This window comes from Cladophialophora immunda, assembly GCF_000835495.1.
Source record: "Cladophialophora immunda strain CBS 83496 unplaced genomic scaffold supercont1.4, whole genome shotgun sequence".
Lineage (NCBI taxonomy): Eukaryota > Fungi > Ascomycota > Eurotiomycetes > Chaetothyriales > Herpotrichiellaceae > Cladophialophora > Cladophialophora immunda.
In genome coordinates this window covers 1,580,289-1,595,835 of record NW_015622544.1, presented here as the reverse complement: position 1 = coordinate 1,595,835, position 15,547 = coordinate 1,580,289, and the positions used below count along the sequence as shown (strand labels likewise).

The following is a 15,547-nucleotide window of genomic DNA, read 5'->3' as shown; positions in this document are numbered from 1 at the left end:
CACAATTCATCATGCTTTCCCAATATCTGTGCTGACAGTGAGCGCTACCCGGCCAAGATAATGGCCGATGTGCATTGTTGATGTACTTCGGTCAGAACCCAAGCTCAACCATGCTGAATCAGGCTGCTGTAACCTGTCGAGTCACGTTCGATGGCGGCTGGCGATGGAAGGCGGATTATGAGCAGGGTGCCTCATTGACCGCGGTCTTGTTCGATGGATTATATGGTCCCTCGGAGGCCGTGTTCTTTGGTATACGAGGTGAGAATGGGGTCCGAGTGAGGGCGGAGAATCCCTGGAATCGGCAACAGGTGTCCCATTTCGGTAGACAAGGCCTTCACTCAGCACGTAACAACTTCCACGTCTCTCTCTTCAGGTTTGAGCCGAGAACAAGCTGCTCGGCGGGCATCGTGGAAGGGTTGGGGCAGAGATTGCTGTTGAAAAGAGACCTCCAAACCCATTTTGCTACGCATGTGTGCCAGCTGTCAATCCGAGAGCGAAAGGGATTATTTCATTTGTGGTACATTCTGATCATTTCGTCTTGTCTGGAGGCCCAATGAACCCGTCATAAGAATTCGTGTCGTGCGTCCCAACGCCTCAAGCGCCTTCATGTCCGTCGTAATCGCGTCTATATTGACCTCAACTCTCTTCAAATAGCCAGGCCAAGGACTCAGGCCAGTCGTTGTCCGACTTTTCGTTGTTGCTCATCTTCATTCTCCATTTCCGGTACCCCTTCCTTGCAAGTCGTTGATCGAACTCCTGTTTGCACCCGGCACACCAACGCTCCCTCGGCAGCGGTCTTTCATACGCCAACCCGAGAATGTAAGTTCGCCGAGGACAGTTGGGGACCCAACAGGATGAGCACCTCGCTTCCCGGCGGCTCTTGGGTAACGGGATCTGGTCGAGGGCGTGCCACCGCGAGTCTTGATGGTAGGCTTTGGTCGTACCGCTCCCAGACTTCTTGCTGTCCTTGTTCTCCTTCCATTCAATCAGAGCAGCCTTTCGGTCTGCAAGCCCTCCTGCAAATATGAAGCTGGTGGCCCACCATTTCCTCCCGCGGCGATCGCGACTTGCGTGGCGTCTTCGGCGTGTCACTCTCTTCCGCCCTCGCCAGGTCTCCATGACCTCGGCAAATTTCCGCTCCAAGCCGTCGATTTCCATGAGATCTTCCTCCCGTCGTCTTTGCTCCTCCAGTTCAAAGCACGGGACACATCCCCACCACAACTCGAAAGTGGAGCTGCCGCAGGAGGAGCAGACTCCGATTTCCTCGTCCGGATTGACCAGGCTTCGGCCTTCAAGCATCCACCGACGAAGTCTGCGGCCTTTGCTCGATTTGCGAACCATATCGCTCTTCTTGACCCAGTTCTCCTTCCACCATTCCCCCTCAATGTCACGGTATCTGCGCATGCAGTCCTTACATAGCCTGTTTTGGGCAAATTTGGCCCCTAGACCTGTGCCACGGTTGCTCATTCGCTCAACAAAGCACCACAAGGGCTTTTCCTCGAGACAGCCATAGCATCGGAGTTCTCTGGCGGGGCGCTCAATAAGCCGGAAATCAAAGGCGGCATAAAGCAAGTCCCAGAGGTGACCAAGTCGTTGTCGTGGATAGATGGATCTGTACTCCCGATACTGCTCCGCCTCGTTGTCAAGGCTTTCCTTGACCATCTTGGATCGAACGCGGCGGACTACATCCGTGGGAAGCGTTTCGTAGAGTGAGCGACATGTTTGTCGAAGAGCGAGTAACGTGTCAAAATCGACGAAGGTGGTAGCAAGGAGGAAATGTAGATCGCGAGGTAAGATGGAGAGAAAGGCACTCTTTTGTCCCCCGCCCGCCGTCCGTTCAGGGTGAGGTTTGTTCGTCGACAGCAAGGCAGGTATGGATGCACGTTGCTTAGCTCTCAAGATCAAAGAGGTCGGATGTTGCATCTTCATCATTGGGGGTATGTGATTGTTCACAGTACGCTCTGTGACGGTGATTCTGGTGGATTCCTTTCGATTATCTGGGAGTGGGTCATCGGGTGTCTCTCGAGAAGATTCATCACCCGCTCCGGCAGAACGAAACGACGATTTCGAGGGCGCTGCTAGGCAGGAATGTCCACGCGCCTCAGCCGGAGAAATGTGCTCCATGGTTTCGCCAATTGACCAAGTAAGTGAGAGATTCAAAAGTGGTGAGAGGCAGTGTCGCTGAAGCGGAGTGATCGCATGAAGAGATACAGAAGGATCGAGGCCCCAAAACAATCTTTGGACACCGTGTCGCGCTGCGATAGCTGAAGCAACCGTGTTTGCCCGTTACACACAGAGGCTGTAGGGAACCGTGTCCTGGTTAGGCTGGGAAGAAGGCAACAGCCTTTAGTGATTCAAGACCATGAACGCGCCGGCACGAATCAGTCAAGGACGCTGCTGAGTCTCAAGGGTCACAAACACGCAAGAAATGACAAGTCTGGTATCAAATGGGAAACGACGCTCTTCAAGGACTGCAATTACTTATGAAGGGAGAGAACGCTGGATGTTCAAAGAGTGATGGTGAGATGGTGAAGGTTCAGTGAAGGTTGGAAAAAGCGGGGAGGGGGAGGGGGGAAGACAGGACTCCTTCGATGGCGAGATGGCGAGACGGCGAGGATGGGCGGGCTCGATGCGTTATTGCATAGCCTAGTCCCTCTGGAGTTTGGTGATGTATGTACTCGTAAGGGGGCAGCAGGGAATCCCAATGTTTCTCTCACGCAAGCACTCGACGCGAATCGATCATTGTGTGGGCTCAGCCGATGACGACGGGGATGGGCTGCTGGGCCGATGGGTTGATGCAGGGGGTTTCAGGTTCCCTCCCGCGGCGAATGGGAGGGTGACAATGACGGGCTTCCACTGGCATAGTGAAGGGGCTAGGGCACCTACAAGACACCCTGAGACCCCAGAGACGCCAGTAGGCGATTAGCCCCCCGTGACTGACGGGCGCCACCAGTGTGACGAGGCCCTGGGGGACGTTCGTTAAACCAATGCCGGGGGGCTTTGCGAGTTGCGATATGTCTTGCGAGGAGCTAGAGTTGCCTGTTCGGTACATCCGAACTTTGCTTTTGGTTAAGCCAGCCAGCCTAACTTGCTTGACCGACGCCTACGAGTGCAGCAACTCAGCCACGTTTCTCATGAACCACCAGAACACCGGAATGCCAAGTCAAGTCGCAAGCAATCGCAATCCAACACAAACGCCATGGCGCTGGTGCTCAGGGTGCCATGTTCATGCCTACCCAGATACCTGGATCCTATTGTAACAGAAAAACAACCCAACAAACTCGACTTTGAGCAGTATCGACATCCCGATATCCAGCGCCCCCCGCTATGAATTTCGATCACGCTGTTCAAGCCTCATACTGGTACACATACATGAGCAGTGACACATGGACCACAGTATCCTGGTGTCTACAGTAGATCCCCCCCATACCTTAGCTCTTTCTCCGTTTCAGGATATGCATATACGACCGACCCGAGAAACATGGCCTACATCATGGACATCAACGAGCTCGCTGCATACGCCTAGCATGCTGTTAGCCGAACGCCATCTGAGGGGTGCTGCTCAATCGACTCACCATAGGCTTGATGTCAGGATGAGGTACAGCCTCAAACTGGTGATACTCTAACTTCATGTCCGGCCCAATGTTGATGTATGCTCCCTTGTTCTCCGTCGTGTCACAGTATTTGGGCGCCGAAAAGACTGTCAAGAGACGTGTTAGTGTCCATGCGCGGATTGGAAGTGGTGATTGGAACATACCAGTGATGCACTTTCCATCATGCTCAACCTCGTATCCATCCATCCGCACCTCGTGGCTTCGAATGACGGCCTCGAGGTTGTTGTTTTCACAGAATTTCTTCGTCACATCGGGGCCAAACTGCAGTCCCACCCCACGCTTGCTAGGGCCTCTGCCATTTTGAGGCTGAGGATCAGTCCAGAGCATCTCCATCATGAGCCCAGACTGCCCGGGCTGCCGCTGCACGTGGCGATCGAGTTTGCGGATGTCGTCTAGCGTAACCTTATCGTCCGAAAACAACCCACCATGGAGTGTCAGGTATTTCTTCCCGATCAAGGTTGCCAATGGCAGTGCTGAAAATGACTCGGAGAAGAGCTTGAATGTCTTCTCGTTGTACTTGGCCTTGCATTCGCCTTCGAACCCATACACTCGGTTCATGTCGTCCGTCTCGTGGTTGCCCCGGTTCAGGAAGAAGGCGTTCGGCCGTAGCCACTTGTAGGCGTAGAGCAGTAAGGCAATTTCCGTCGACCATGATCCTCGATCCACGAAGTCGCCGTTGAACAGGTATGCGTGCTTGTCCGTCGGGAAGCCATTGAGTCGGAAGATCTCCAGCAAGTCGAAGAACTGGCCGTGGGTATCTCCGCAGACCGTGAGGTTGGTGTCGGGCGCCACCTCCATATCAACCATGGTCGGCTCGTCATACACGATATCTCTCACAGCCTTGATAATCTGAAACACGTATTTCTTGTGGATCTTCTTGCCGTTCTTGAACCGCTCTATCATGTCGTCGATGAACTCCTGTGTCATTTCGTTCCCTAATCTTACACCGTCGTATTTCTCGTCCACCTCTATCGAGTCCAGGTCAAGGCCTTCGAATGCTGAGGGAGGTTCTTCGACTTCGATCGCTTTCAAGAATTGTATCTTCTTCACCAACTTCTCGCACTCTACCAGTTTGGCTTTTGCCTCCTTGTTGTTGGGCTCCTTTCGACAAACCGCCTTGAAGTCTCGGAGAGCATCTTGAGAATTTAGAATGGCAGTGTTCGCAATCGCTCGTCTCCAGTATGCCTATGCAATAGAAGTCAACCACTAGACCAGATTCGCAAGAGTTCGACTGTATACCTTGATGTAGTCTTTGTCGAGTTCAATTGCCTTGGTTGCGTCAGCGATGGCATAGCCGTAAGCCTCAAGCTTGATGTTCGCCTGGGCCCGATTGCAGTAGAACGACGGGTCTGCATCGTACTTTTCTATTGCCTTGGTGTAATAATCAATCGCGGAGGGCCAGTCATGTTGCGCAAAGGCCTGGTTGCCCTTGAGCTTCAGGGCGGTTGCGGCGGCCTTGTCTGCGGCGAGAGTCGAGGCCATGGCCGAAGAGATGGGGGTTGAATCGGCCAGGGAAAAATGAGAGAACAAGTGCGGGGGAGTAGAGCCACGAGTGCTATCGTATCATTCCGGTGTCGTGAGCGAACTGCGTTGAGCAATGGGTGGTCGAGTGTTCACTTGCCTCACCTAGTTTTTTGTCGCCGACAGGCCGCAAGTCGAGAACTTTCGGAGAAGTCAAAAGAATCTCGCCAGACCTGCAGTTTTGGGCTCATGAACTGTCCACGACCGGCGCCAGATCTCGTTAAGTGATGCCTAGCTCCACGCTACCGGCCGATCATCCGAAGCCTTAAATGGCAGTTGGTTGTTTGCAACTGCGGGCAGCAAACGCCCCTGCATCTGTGCATCTCTCGCATTTTCGTCATACCATCTCTTCATCCTCATCATGGCGGGCCGCGGTGGCCGCACACGCGCCTGTATGGTCTGCTCCATTGTCCAGACAGCCACTGTAAGCTGCATGTCATCGTTTCCTGCCCTTCGCCACGGCTGACCTTCGAACCGTAGGAATTCTACCGCAACGGTTGCCCCAACTGCGAGGAAATTCTTGGCCTGCGCAATTCTCAAGACGCGATCCAAGAATGCACTTCTCAAGTCTTCGAAGGTTTGATTGCGATGGGAGATCCTAAGACATCTTGGGTTGCTCGATGGCAACGCCTGACCGATTACGTGCCCGGGATTTATGCTGTAAAAGTCGTGGGAACTCTTCCGAGGGAGATAATAGATTCGCTGGAGGACAATGGCATCAAGTATATCCCAAGAGATGGAAGCGCGATGGAGGAGGACAGTGTTGCGGCTTCTTGACCCCCGAAGGACTCGGGACGATTGCGGAGGATGATCTGCACCATTCTATGCCCGGATGACAGGGTCGCTGGAAGTGAGGGAGGCACCCCATCTAGAATGAGCGTGGGACTGTCAAATGAATGATACACGGACTGAAGGAAGGACTTGTTATTCATGCGCTACGATACCTCCATTAATGGAGACCACCGGTAACAGAGATTTGCGCCAAACGCTACAGAGTCAAGCCACCAAGCGACAACTCCTCGATACACACACGAACTTTTGCGCCTCACAGAGACTTGGCCAACTTTTCGAAAGCATCAAGCAGAATGTCAGCATGGTGCTTCTGGAATATCAGCATCGGCCTCAACCGCACAGCCGACGCACCACTACCACCAATGTTAATACCGAGCGTCTTGGCCTTTGCCAAGAATTCGTCACGTTTGGGATTATCAAAGGCGATAAAAGTGCCTTGTCCTTTACCTCGGAGGTTTTGGAATTGTTGAGGATATTGCTGAGCGAGCCTTTCAATGCCTGCGTATAGGTAGCCACCCACCACCGCTGTATTCTCCACCAGGTTCAATCTCTCGATTTCATTGAGGATAGCGCGGAAGAGAATTGCTCGTGCGGGGTCGCCCATCCAGGTGTTGAATTGTCGATATGGCTTGTTCGGTCGCAAGTCTGGGTTGCCAAAGTAGTATCCCGCCGTTTGTGCCTTTTTGGAGAATGTCACCATGTCCGGTGGATCTTGCAGATTCCAGTGATCGTGAGCCCAAAACTTGCCTGTCGCGCCGACACCGGTTTGCACTTCGTCGACGATCAGGAGGACGTTGTTGCGGCGGGTGATTTCTCGTAGACCTCTAAAGAAGGCTGGACTGGCGTGGTTGTCGCCGCCTTCGGACTGTATGGGTTCTACGATCACAGCCGCCACTGGATTGTGGTATGTTTTGATGATATGTTCAGCTTCCTCCAGGCATCTCTTTTCTTCGGCCGCGTTTTCTTCCGCGTACTGTTCGAGTGGGTACTTGAGAGAAGGGAAGGAGCATTGAGGCCAGTCAAAGGCCGGGATGTCAATCTTGTGGATGGGCTTGCTGCGCGTGGTGGATAGAGTCCCAAACAGGCGGCCGTGGAAGGCAGTTTTGAATGACATGATCGACATATCAGGGGAGCCAGGCTTCTGGTTCTTCATCGTGCTCTCGATCTCTTCTGGCGTGAATTCCACATCTCGACCGCCACGCTCCTGCTGTCGCTTCCACATGAAAGCGGCTTTGTAGGCGGTCTCATTTGCGTCGGAACCGGCCGTGGCAGTGAAGACCTGGTCCATGCCCTTGGGCGCCGCTCGAAGAATACCGGTCTGGAGGATCGAAGCCCAGTCATGCGAAGGGAAGTTGCCTAACGCGGGTCGGTTGATGATCGCGGACGCCATCTCTGGACTGGTAGCGGCGAGCAGGAGCGAAGGGTTGTTGTAACCGACAGGAATGGAGGCAATCTGGGCGTAGACATCGAGCAGCACGTTTCCATCGGGATCGGCGATATAGTTGGCGTAACTCTGTTGGTAGTTTGCCAGCATGTTGAGGCTGCGAGTATCAAATATCTTGTGGAGCTCTGCAATGGCCTTTTGGCTCTGAGGCCCTGGAATAGGCGTAACCACCTTGGGCCCAACGGGCTCATCGGGAAAGAATGCTGTCTCCATTGAAGGCGTCTCGACGTGGGCTTGGGCTACGGCGGCAGCTTTACGCTTGTCCGTGCTTGTCGCCAAAGCTCGAACGGGTGTTGATCTCAAGGAGGATCGAGCTGGGATCGCTAGGCGACTGGCAGCACGCAGTCCGACGGAGGCTCGCAGGAAGGACGCCATTGTTCGTATTCAACCAAGCTTTGTGGACGTCGAGTACTGCGACTGTAATTGGTGCGGGGGAGGAGCAAAGTGAAGACTACTGACCCGCGTCCTGAAGCAGGTTTCCAGCGCTCGACTGAAAGGAGAGGTCAGTCTAAACTGATAGCATTGGGCTTACTCCAGACAATATAGGAATCAAATGAAAAGGTCAGGAGGGGATCACGGGGGTAGGCGAAGGTTTTCATTGTTGGATCATGCTGTGGAAAATTGAAGGGCGCGACGCAGGCAGGAGGCAGGAACAACCAAAGTGCGGAGAAGGACGCTGCAAGGGCGCAATTGGAGGGTCGGATATCCTCGCACCTCCGCCTGCGCAAATCAAAGCATATAGCGCTCCCCCACTACTGTCGCTGGAGTCCTTGACAGCTGCTTTAGGAAGCCCCAGGCGGCGTTTAAGAGGCTTTGATGAAGGGCTGACCTTTGAGAGACATGGTGTGGGTATGTGCCATGCAAGCATAGAATGAGGAGACCCGTTTGTGAGTGGATGTCTTTCGTTGAGGACTGTTTTGAGGTATTCCTTGATAAAGACCTACGCTATACCAATTGTTATACCAATTGCTGTCATGCCATTCTTACCCCTATCCTCTGCGCTCAAGGTTGTCCATCGCCTGCTCATCACTTAATCCCTCCTGGCCCGGGGCTCGATCAGTTCGCGGGCCATCCGACGCACCCTTGACAAAATCCGACGGCTGTGCCTTGTGCTCCGTCATTCTTGTCGAGCCCTTGGCAAATGGATCGTGAGTGACACCGCCAGGCACTGCGTGCAGTCGTTTAGAGTCGACTTGAGAGGGCAGGGAGTCTCCTGTGCCAGTGAGAATATCATTGGCAACAGTGTCACTGGTAGTCTACAGATAGTCAGCTTGAGGCATGGGGAAGATGTTGAACCGAGACTCACCCTTGGGATATCACCATCATTGGTCGCTGCCTCTGCAAGTGTCCGGCCACCCAGGGCGTTGCGATCTAGTTCAGAGGCTATTTGATCGGGTCGTGCATTCGAGGGTATGTATCTAGGCTCTGCTGCGTCGTCCGGGACCTTTGTACCTTCCTGTGCCATGTCGAAGAGGTCGCCCCCGCTGTCTCGTCCGGATTGAGCCATGATGGATTCAAAATAGTCACTGTTCACGTCAAGGTTTGAATCAAGGGTGATAGCAACGGTGTATTCTGGTGGAAGTGCAGAAACGAAGAAACAGATAGATTCTCCCACACAATTTATCGCTCGATCAGCTCGCCTCTGAGCTCAGGGATCGAAGTTGATCTCGTGTGCAATTGACATTATCGTCATCCAGTGGAGATAATGATGTCACGAAACTTGCCTCTGAAGTGCCTGGGTTCCAGTCATGATGGCAAAGCTGCGTCGTGGTGATCAGGTCCATGAAAGAGAGATTGGCGTGAAATGCCATCTCTGGCTTTGGAAAGAATGCACTGATGAGAGGGAAGCAGCAGAGGTTGACTGTGTCTCGACTTGATTAGCGTTGATTCCGTCAACATTTAGCTTAGCTTTCTTAAGCTCTGTCGAAGAGCTACGTCCCCCGCAGCCCGTCGAGTTGCCGAGGCAAAGAGCTTTCACCATGAACAACGAGACATAATCAAGCGATAATATTCAATTCAGCAGCCAACTTCGGCTTCCTGTTGGTATATACCCAAACCAACAAGTTTCCGTACTGCCTCCAAGAATCAGCACTGTGCCATCCATCCGCGAATCCTTTTCTCCGATCGTTGTAAGCGTCGAGCAAAGATGGCCGGTCCAAACAACGGCATTGTCCTCTACCACTACTCGTTCTCGCCCTTCGCTAGGAGAGTTCTGTGGTATCTGAGTCTGCGAGGCATGGACTATGCTGAGTGTGTAAGTGAAGTGACCGCCAGCCATTCGCCCATCCTTGTTGTCTTGACTGAGCGCCTACTGAAAACTAGTGTAGAAGCAACCGCCGGTCATGCCTCGACCAGATCTCAGTGTCCTGGGTGTCAAGTACAGACGAATTCCCGTAATGAGCATAGGCCGTGATGTCTACTGCGACAGTCGAATCATCCTGCGCAAGTTGGAAGAATTGTTCCCCGAAGGCGCTCTGGGTGCATCAAGCCCCGAAGAGAAGGCCATTGAGAAGTTTCTGGAAATTTGGAACATAGAGGCGGGACTCTTTACACGAGCGTCGCAGCTGATCCCGACGAGTATGCCACTTTTGAACGATCCTAAATTCACCAAAGATCGAGAAGAGTACTCCGGCCGACCATGGAGCAAGGAATACATCGCCGAGAATCGACCCGAGGCCGTGGCAGCCATCAGAAGCGGATTCAAGCTCCTCGAGACTACCTTACTGGCCGATGGGCGGAAATGGGTACTCAAGACGGAAAAGCCGACTCTGGCCGACATCGAAGGTAAGCAAAAAGTACACTGCAGGCACCTAGCAGGGTCGCTATACCATGTCGATTTGGCTAATGCAAGTGGCCCCAGCCATCTGGACCTTTGATTGGTTGAATGGACTCAAAGGGGCACTTCCCCGGGAGTTGATCTCTGACAAGGGATATCCCAAGGTATTTGCGTGGATTGCCAGGTTCAACAATGTTCTCAAGGCCGCCAAAGCTCAAGCGCCGAAACCGGCCTCTTTGAAAGGCGACGCTGCAGCTGAGCGGATCCTCAACGCTTCCTTCGTCGACAAGGACTTGGGCGTTGACCCCGCGGATCCTCTTGGATTGCAGCCAGGAACCGAAGTGGAAGTGTTTCCAATCGACTTGGGCACCCAGCATCATGACCAGGGCCGCCTGGTTGGGTTGACTGAGGATGAAGTTGTCCTGAGCACCCAAGCCAAGGGAAAGGAGGTCCGCCTACATTTTCCCCGGACAGGGTTCCGGATCAAGGCAGTCACTGGCGGAGCCAAGTCGAAGCTGTGAGGGTGGCTGCACAATCTTGCAGTCGGAGAAGGTGATAGTCGTTCCACAGACACAAATATGATCCGCTGCTCTTGCCTATCCCTGAGTAAAGAAAGCATCTGACCGTCTTGCCGCCCGAGTAGTGCACGCATCGGCACGCTCAGAACCAAGCCACCTGAAACGGAAAGCCAACCTATGTGTCACGAATTCTTGATATTGGGCTCTGAAAGATTCGGAACGGTCGAAAGTCAAGACGCCAATGCGTATATCCACTGGCTGTCTGCGTGTCGGACCATGCCATCTCCATTTTATCCCGTGTTTGCTCTTGTGGAGCTGTATGTTGGGTACAACCTACCTGCCACACCGGTCTGGAAAGTGATATTCAGTAGGGACGTGGTAGATCATCAAGTTCTCGATGGGTTCGAAGCCTAGGCTGCCAGATTCCTAGCTTTTAAAACTCCAGGTTTCTTCCTGTCTCTCGTTGTCTTCAACAATTCAACAGAAGAGGTAGTGGGCTCCCCGGCATGGAACTATTATGCAATAGACGGTGAGCGCATCGGGCCTGGAGGCATTTTGGTCTTCTCACCTCATGGTCAATAAGCTTCGTGCGATTCGGAGAAAATGTGACATGTCACACATGCAACAGCGCAAAAGACTCAGTAGATGCCCAACCCGTGATAGATTGCGGTGGCCAATTGTAGCCCCATGGCGTCCTTTCTTGGCTGGTCAGAAACGCACAGAGACGCGACGCCCATCAGTCTTGCTGCCCAACGGGAGGCCATTGGCTGGATACCGAGTCCCAGCTGGCATGTTTGGGGGTTGTCTGAGCTCACCGGTGTCACTAGGCTGAGCTTTTTCCGGTCATCTGCACTGATAAACCCCCGTGTAAGGAATCGACCGGCCGGTAAGCTCCAAGGCTTCTGCAAGCCTCCCACGCGCGGGCCTCGCTTGTCCATGTCCGCCACGGGGGTGCCAGGACAGGGTGACGAAGGGAGGTAATCTGACGACTGAGGATATTTGGGGCAATTTGATGAACTGGGGATGTCGCTCTCGAGGCAAGTTGCCATGATCGAGAGGGAGGATGGAGTGGAGAGGATGAGGTGAAAGTGAAGAGACTTGGGAATCTTCTTTTCCCACTCTTTCTTTCTGGAAGCAAACGGGATGGAAGGCTCCATGGGAAGCACATGTTGCGACTAAGTGTTTGCAGTGGTTGGGTCTACCGTAAGGTACAGAGTTGCTTGCAAGGTCCTTTTGATAAGCAGTCTGCTATGCCTTCTTTCTGCTGTCCTTTGCCTGCGAACTGAAATTTCTCTCTGGCACCTCGCCTCGCCGGTTAGCCATCCCATCAAGGACGAGGCTTGATTTCTATTCGATAGCTAGAATGCCACCTTCTATTCTCTGCTAGACTGGGTGCCTGTTGATCGACGGTTTGTGGTGCAACCAGCCAGTATGATCATCATCCCACTTCCACCGTGTCTCGCGTTTCAGGATCTGGCGAGACATCGCGCTGACTCGATGCTCGCTTTTCCTTCCTCTTGCACCCTGTATTATGCCGCAGGAGGCGCAAAGAGACAGCCAGTCGCGACTAAAATGGGGAAGAGACGAGGGGTCTTGGGAGGCGCCGTTGACCACTGTTGTGCACTCCGGGGTATTGATCAGCAAGCTACTCTCGTTCCTTGACTTTTGCTGTACATACCTAGGTCGATAGGTACCTCTCCAGGCGAGGAGTAGGCGTGTCAAGTACTCCGTACACCTGTGACCTGGCTCGCTGGGCACCCCAAGCGGCTTATTTGGATTGGGCGGCTGTACAGGGCCGTGTATGAGCATCGATTGGGTGGTAGGGCCTCGCTTGAGCCACCACGCTGTGCAGCCTCTGCCTCTGGCTCACTAGGCCTCTGCCCAAAAGCCGCCTGGTGGCAGTTCTGCCTGCGCGCTGTGCGCACACAACTCGCCCCCTCTCCCTTCTCTTCTATCTTTCCCATTTCCACATCTCGTCAACCAGCAAAACTTGTCCCTTCCATCGTCACCCTTCCCCCCCGTCCGATTAATCACAATCGCCCACTCCTTTATCCAGGCCATACCCATTCATTGGATCTCAATCCCTACGGACTCCTTGGACTTGTCTATCCCGGTGGATTTTGATTACCCAGGAGTTATCTTAGCCCACAAGGAACCTGACCAACGCAATCCTGTCGCTTATCCTCAAACCGTTCTCCTGATCACTTTCCTTCCCATTTGTCTGTTCCCGCCTTTGTTGCTGCCCAACGGAACAAGGATCTGTCCCTCGCGCATCGGAGGCCCTTTATATTCGCGGCCGCCAGCATGTCCTCCCGTTATGATGACCGAGACTACCGCGGAGGCGAGCCTCGTCGAAGAGAACGAGAACGTGAGCGTGAACCCCGCGAGCGTGTTGAACCTGCACCCCGAGAGAGAAGGATAATAGACGACCACCCCGAACGAAGAGAAAGAGACACTCCAATGTCGGATGTCATGGACATTGGCATTGACCGCCGTGTGGAAGCCCGCCCGGACCCCAGGATGGACCGCATGGATATCGCAAGAGACCCAACAAGGGCCAACACTGCCAGGAGCATCGATCCCCTCCGGTCGGAACGTACCGTGGACAGCCGTAGCGTCGAGCCTCCTGAAAGACTGTATCAAGATCCCGCCACTGGAACAATGTACCGCCAATTGCCCCAGAGATATCCTCGTGAAGACCGTGACTACCTTGATCCTGTTCCTCCCAGCCGTCGTATGCCAATGGACGCAACCATGAGGGACCGTGATGAACCCTCGAGGCCACAACTCCAGCTTTCCGAATTCTGGTGCCCAGGAGAAGGAATCGAACGCGAAGTGATCCAACATGAGATTTGCAAATTCCTTGGCCAAGATGCCACATGTCGTCCCGGTGTCGACGCTCGTGTATGCTGCCTCACAAGGTCGTTCTATGGTAAGTGTGGTTGCTAACATGTGTCATTAGGGACGTCCGGGATACTGGGTGAGGGCATATCGCGCACTTACGACGGTACGCACTCCGGCTTGCCGCCTTTCCCCCGTCTCATGAGATTCCAATACTGACCGACCCCTGGGTAGGCGATGGAACAGAGCCTCCGTGATGAGACCGAGAGATGGCTGCGCGAAAAAGAACGAAGGCGACGACAGGGTGAAACCCGAGGTATGGGCCGCACGACACCTCCAGCAAACGAGTCTAAGGCTCGGGCAGGTTCCTATGCCGACTTGGCAGACTCGCAAGAAAGGACCCAAGACCGACGACGCTTCCCACAGCCTGGAGACATGGACCTTGACGAGGATGATTATCGTACGCTTCCCAGGCATCGTGAACCCCGTGAGCGTGAGCGTGATCGTGAGCGTGACCTGGAACCTCCCCGTCCCGTGGCTACTGGCCGTATACCGGTCACTACTGGCTATCCCCCGGAACCTGGATATACCCAATATGCCATCTCTTCTCAGCAGGCAGGATACGCTCCAGGCCAACCGGCATACTACGGAGTAGACAGAGAACCACGGACGTTACATGGCGGTAACACCACGCCCCCGACATCAGCCATCAGCCGAGTCGCACCATCAACTGGCTACAGCCAGCCCCCATACCCAGCGAGGACAGCACCGTCTGTCACCCAATCGATATCAGCATCTTATGATGGGCGAGGGAGAGACCTGATGGGTGGTCCCTACCCACCCAGCTATCCAGAGACACGTACCTCTAGAAGATGAGCGCCATCTTGCTTGTGACCTTTTTCATTCAGCATACGTCCCTGGATAATGTTAGGCCTGAGCAGGAGCTACCCCAAACCCCGGGATTCACATTTCAAAGGTCCCTATATTCTTGCCCGGCCGTGCCGCAGGCCTTGGAACAAGCAGGCCACATGGATTGCAAATGCACTGTTATTGTTATGCCCGGATTGACATGACGACTTGTGCCATGGAAATACAACCGGATTGTTACATCGGCGCTCATGATGCCACGAACTGTTGGAGGTTTCAGAGGCAACACAGTTTGCGCGGTCTATGATTACAGAGCGATACCAATCAGCGCGTCACTTTACTGGAGTCGGACTATTCTGTCCACCATCTTTCCATGGATCCTGGAGGCGTATTGAAAAATACTGGAAACGGATTTCCTCCCAAAGATTGATAACCATCATGGCAAAACCCGGTCATACGAATCAGGAAATGGTGGCACCGGGCATTGGATTGGCGTGTTGGATATGATTCATGGAGCTTGAAAGGTGTTTTTGTTTGATCTATCGAGACTGATGACAACGACTAATAGCAACGACACCTTATACTACTGGCTTGTCATTGAGGCTTTGTTCCGGAAGATTCTGATTGTTGCTTCCTGTCGTGATCCTCGTTGACCTGGATGGCCGCATCGTTCTCGTACCCGGATCTCCCTTGGTGTTCCCTTCTCTTGACCTCGGTCTTGCAGGCTCAGTCCGCTTTGACAGTTCGAAGCTCGCTTGATTGAATGAACAGGCAACCTTCTTATCTTCTGAGCCCACTCTCACTCTCGACAGGATATTCCTTGGGACCTACTCTTGAACGAAGACCAAACTGGCAAGAAGTCAACGTTCTTGGTGGCCACCAAAACAGTCCCCGCTTCCCGCAGTCTGTTTTCTTGCAGCATGGTCTGACACATATGTAGCTCTTCCTCCTGTTTTCCCAAGATCCTGGATTTCTGGCACCCGTCGTTGTCAACCCCAATGCCTCTCTTGCTCATCATACACAGGAATATCCGTTGCTCCGTTGCAGGGAATCAAGAGGAGAGGGAGGTGTTGGGAGTACGTCGAAGGTAGACACCTCTGCTAGACCTGGTCGAGTCGTCGAAGAACCATGGATTGGGGTGAGTGGTGACTGCCGGTCCATCGTGGGCGACGAT

At 53.6% G+C, this 15,547-nt stretch overlaps 8 protein-coding genes across 11 annotated transcripts; 3 read left to right on the top strand and 5 right to left on the bottom strand.

The window, feature by feature from the left end:
• Window positions 1-320: 320 nt before the first annotated feature.
• Window positions 321-2,602, bottom strand: PV07_06946 (uncharacterized protein). The gene has a single exon (XM_016393981.1). It carries the CDS (start codon window positions 2,122-2,124, stop codon window positions 637-639), a length of 1,488 nt encoding a protein of 495 aa, XP_016247400.1. The 5' UTR covers window positions 2,125-2,602; the 3' UTR covers window positions 321-636.
• A 389-nt stretch (window positions 2,603-2,991) lies between these two features.
• PV07_06945 (uncharacterized protein) lies at window positions 2,992-5,248 on the bottom strand. Its single transcript, XM_016393980.1, has 4 exons — window positions 4,854-5,248; window positions 3,758-4,799; window positions 3,576-3,700; window positions 2,992-3,522 (listed from the first exon to the last, which is right to left on the bottom strand). Exons 1-4 carry the CDS (start codon window positions 5,094-5,096, stop codon window positions 3,487-3,489), a joined length of 1,446 nt encoding a protein of 481 aa, XP_016247399.1. The 5' UTR covers window positions 5,097-5,248; the 3' UTR covers window positions 2,992-3,486.
• Window positions 5,249-5,496: 248 nt separating this feature from the next.
• On the top strand, window positions 5,497-5,912 carry PV07_06944 (uncharacterized protein; the record flags this gene model as incomplete). The annotated part of the gene is made up of 2 exons (XM_016393979.1): window positions 5,497-5,559; window positions 5,616-5,912. 2 exons carry the CDS (start codon window positions 5,497-5,499, stop codon window positions 5,910-5,912), a joined length of 360 nt encoding a protein of 119 aa, XP_016247398.1.
• A 127-nt stretch (window positions 5,913-6,039) lies between these two features.
• Window positions 6,040-7,969, bottom strand: PV07_06943 (4-aminobutyrate aminotransferase). The gene has a single exon (XM_016393978.1). It carries the CDS (start codon window positions 7,744-7,746, stop codon window positions 6,181-6,183), a length of 1,566 nt encoding a protein of 521 aa, XP_016247397.1. The 5' UTR covers window positions 7,747-7,969; the 3' UTR covers window positions 6,040-6,180.
• A 299-nt stretch (window positions 7,970-8,268) lies between these two features.
• Window positions 8,269-9,193, bottom strand: PV07_06942 (uncharacterized protein). The gene is made up of 2 exons (XM_016393977.1): window positions 8,678-9,193; window positions 8,269-8,627 (listed from the first exon to the last, which is right to left on the bottom strand). The coding sequence occupies exons 1-2, from the start codon at window positions 8,876-8,878 to the stop codon at window positions 8,361-8,363; spliced, it is 468 nt and encodes a 155-aa protein (XP_016247396.1). The 5' UTR covers window positions 8,879-9,193; the 3' UTR covers window positions 8,269-8,360.
• Window positions 9,194-9,341: 148 nt separating this feature from the next.
• PV07_06941 (uncharacterized protein) lies at window positions 9,342-10,752 on the top strand. The gene is made up of 3 exons (XM_016393976.1): window positions 9,342-9,625; window positions 9,699-10,155; window positions 10,232-10,752. Exons 1-3 carry the CDS (start codon window positions 9,518-9,520, stop codon window positions 10,666-10,668), a joined length of 1,002 nt encoding a protein of 333 aa, XP_016247395.1. The 5' UTR covers window positions 9,342-9,517; the 3' UTR covers window positions 10,669-10,752.
• Window positions 9,373-12,360, bottom strand: PV07_06940. Of its 3 annotated transcripts, XM_016393975.1 has the most exons (4): window positions 12,344-12,360; window positions 11,481-12,278; window positions 11,234-11,369; window positions 9,373-11,177 (listed from the first exon to the last, which is right to left on the bottom strand). In XM_016393975.1, exons 2-3 carry the CDS (start codon window positions 11,820-11,822, stop codon window positions 11,304-11,306), a joined length of 408 nt encoding a protein of 135 aa, XP_016247394.1. In that variant the 5' UTR covers window positions 11,823-12,278; window positions 12,344-12,360; the 3' UTR covers window positions 9,373-11,177; window positions 11,234-11,303. The 3 variants fall into 3 exon arrangements, with proteins under 3 accessions (XP_016247394.1, XP_016247393.1, XP_016247392.1); XM_016393974.1 differs by having other exon boundaries at window positions 11,234-12,278; XM_016393973.1 differs by having other exon boundaries at window positions 9,373-12,278.
• A 196-nt stretch (window positions 12,361-12,556) lies between these two features.
• PV07_06939 lies at window positions 12,557-15,525 on the top strand. 2 transcript variants are annotated; one of them, XM_016393972.1, is made up of 4 exons: window positions 12,557-13,569; window positions 13,628-13,672; window positions 13,741-13,822; window positions 13,871-15,525. In XM_016393972.1, exons 1-4 carry the CDS (start codon window positions 12,970-12,972, stop codon window positions 14,380-14,382), a joined length of 1,239 nt encoding a protein of 412 aa, XP_016247391.1. In that variant the 5' UTR covers window positions 12,557-12,969; the 3' UTR covers window positions 14,383-15,525. The 2 variants fall into 2 exon arrangements, with proteins under 2 accessions (XP_016247391.1, XP_016247390.1); XM_016393971.1 differs by having other exon boundaries at window positions 13,741-15,525.
• Window positions 15,526-15,547: the final 22 nt, after the last annotated feature.

What these genes read in the sequence shown, in the direction of transcription:
- PV07_06942 (XM_016393977.1), bottom strand. Translation starts at nt 8,878, where the DNA reads ATGGCTCAATCCGGACGAGACAGCGGGGGCGACCTCTTCGACATGGCA. An exon ending in ATGATGGTGATATCCCAAGG is followed by an intron (nt 8,628 to 8,677) that starts GTGAGTCTCGGT and finishes GACTATCTGTAG; the next exon opens with ACTACCAGTGACACTGTTGC.
- PV07_06940 (XM_016393973.1), bottom strand. Translation starts at nt 11,822, where the DNA reads ATGGAGCCTTCCATCCCGTTTGCTTCCAGAAAGAAAGAGTGGGAAAAG.
- PV07_06943 (XM_016393978.1), bottom strand. Translation starts at nt 7,746, where the DNA reads ATGGCGTCCTTCCTGCGAGCCTCCGTCGGACTGCGTGCTGCCAGTCGC.
- PV07_06946 (XM_016393981.1), bottom strand. Translation starts at nt 2,124, where the DNA reads ATGGAGCACATTTCTCCGGCTGAGGCGCGTGGACATTCCTGCCTAGCA.
- PV07_06939 (XM_016393971.1), top strand. Translation starts at nt 12,970, where the DNA reads ATGTCCTCCCGTTATGATGACCGAGACTACCGCGGAGGCGAGCCTCGT. An exon ending in GTCCCGGTGTCGACGCTCGT is followed by an intron (nt 13,570 to 13,627) that starts GTATGCTGCCTC and finishes ATGTGTCATTAG; the next exon opens with GGACGTCCGGGATACTGGGT. An exon ending in CATATCGCGCACTTACGACG is followed by an intron (nt 13,673 to 13,740) that starts GTACGCACTCCG and finishes ACCCCTGGGTAG; the next exon opens with GCGATGGAACAGAGCCTCCG.
- PV07_06945 (XM_016393980.1), bottom strand. Translation starts at nt 5,096, where the DNA reads ATGGCCTCGACTCTCGCCGCAGACAAGGCCGCCGCAACCGCCCTGAAG. An exon ending in TCGACAAAGACTACATCAAG is followed by an intron (nt 4,800 to 4,853) that starts GTATACAGTCGA and finishes TCTATTGCATAG; the next exon opens with GCATACTGGAGACGAGCGAT. An exon ending in ATCCTGACATCAAGCCTATG is followed by an intron (nt 3,523 to 3,575) that starts GTGAGTCGATTG and finishes ACAGCATGCTAG; the next exon opens with GCGTATGCAGCGAGCTCGTT.
- PV07_06941 (XM_016393976.1), top strand. Translation starts at nt 9,518, where the DNA reads ATGGCCGGTCCAAACAACGGCATTGTCCTCTACCACTACTCGTTCTCG. An exon ending in GCATGGACTATGCTGAGTGT is followed by an intron (nt 9,626 to 9,698) that starts GTAAGTGAAGTG and finishes AAACTAGTGTAG; the next exon opens with AAGCAACCGCCGGTCATGCC. An exon ending in GACTCTGGCCGACATCGAAG is followed by an intron (nt 10,156 to 10,231) that starts GTAAGCAAAAAG and finishes AAGTGGCCCCAG; the next exon opens with CCATCTGGACCTTTGATTGG.